Source organism: Amphimedon queenslandica, unplaced genomic scaffold (assembly GCF_000090795.2).
Source record: "Amphimedon queenslandica unplaced genomic scaffold, v1.1 AMPQUscaffold_10106, whole genome shotgun sequence".
Lineage (NCBI taxonomy): Eukaryota > Metazoa > Porifera > Demospongiae > Haplosclerida > Niphatidae > Amphimedon > Amphimedon queenslandica.
The window spans coordinates 4,182-5,254 of record NW_003549623.1 but is presented as its reverse complement, the minus strand read 5'-3'; the positions used below and the strand labels follow the sequence as shown (position 1 = coordinate 5,254).

Sequence of the window (1,073 nt, the reverse complement as noted above, 5' to 3'; positions counted from 1 at the left end):
TAGATGGTACAGACATCATTGATGGAGTAGTCGATGCTGCTGATGTGAGTGATACTGATGATGAATGAACTGATGACAATAAAACTGAAGATGTAGAGTCACTAGTAATATTAATACCAGTTATTACAGCAGGAGGATTAGATATACAGTTATTGAAAAAGGTTTCGAATTCACATGCATGCAGTGTTAAGTTATTACCAGCTGGTATGCCATCAAAACACTTAATAAAGTTCAATGAATCATTAAAAGGTTTGAGGTCATCCCAATGAAACTGGCCTTGACTATCAATAATGTGAATGTAATTAATATAAAGTGTACTGCCATTGACAAACTGAAACTGAACACAAACAGAATTTGATGTAACATTAATCAATGCCAAGTTCAGGTCATGAGTACCTTAAAATAAGTAAATATCATAATGTATTAATTGTGTATTACTTACTGATTGTTATAGTCTTGCTTTGAACTGTAACTCCATTTTGATAGTACAAGGTAGCATTAGTTTTCAGTGTCTTATTTGATGGAAATTGAACAACAAGTGAAATGTTATTATAAGAACTATTGCTTATGGATACATTTGTTGTTGAATAACAGTTATCCTTAGTACATCCTTTCAATGTAATGTCCATTAGTGGTGGTGCATTAGTACAAAACTGATGAACCTACAAAAAATACATAGCCATGTTGTTTTAAGCAAGTAATCACAACACAGTAAACACACCATGGGATATAGACTATACATTATAATACATGGTACATTTATTACACATTACCTATAATACATTATAATACTATAGTCTGTCTATCATCATTTAACACTACTATTCACTATTACTATAAAGTTATCATAGCTGGCTATGATTAATCCTATTAGCGAACTTACAGATACAATCAAATGAAAAGTCCAATTTACATTCCCTCTTTCTTTATCAGTTACATATAACTGTACATCTACTGTATAGAATAATCACTTTAGGCTCTCAATAAGTATAATTACTTACTTGTTGATTGAAATCCAACAGTTATGTTACTAGTAGATCCATTCCCAGCTTTATTAGTAGTTGTAATGTTAA

At 30.8% G+C, this 1,073-nt stretch overlaps 1 protein-coding gene across 1 annotated transcript in view; it reads right to left on the bottom strand.

Moving 5' to 3' along the window:
* Positions 1-10: 10 nt before the first annotated feature.
* Positions 11-1,073, bottom strand: part of LOC109590386 (uncharacterized) — a gene marked incomplete at its 3' end in the record, with an annotated part of 5,236 nt that continues 4,173 nt past the window's right edge. Inside the window, exons 4-5 of the mRNA XM_020006312.1 lie at positions 443-662; positions 11-396 (exon numbers count right to left, since the gene is read on the bottom strand). Of these exons, the coding sequence (XP_019861871.1) occupies positions 11-396; positions 443-662 (606 nt within the window). The remainder of the gene's footprint in view (positions 397-442; positions 663-1,073) is intronic.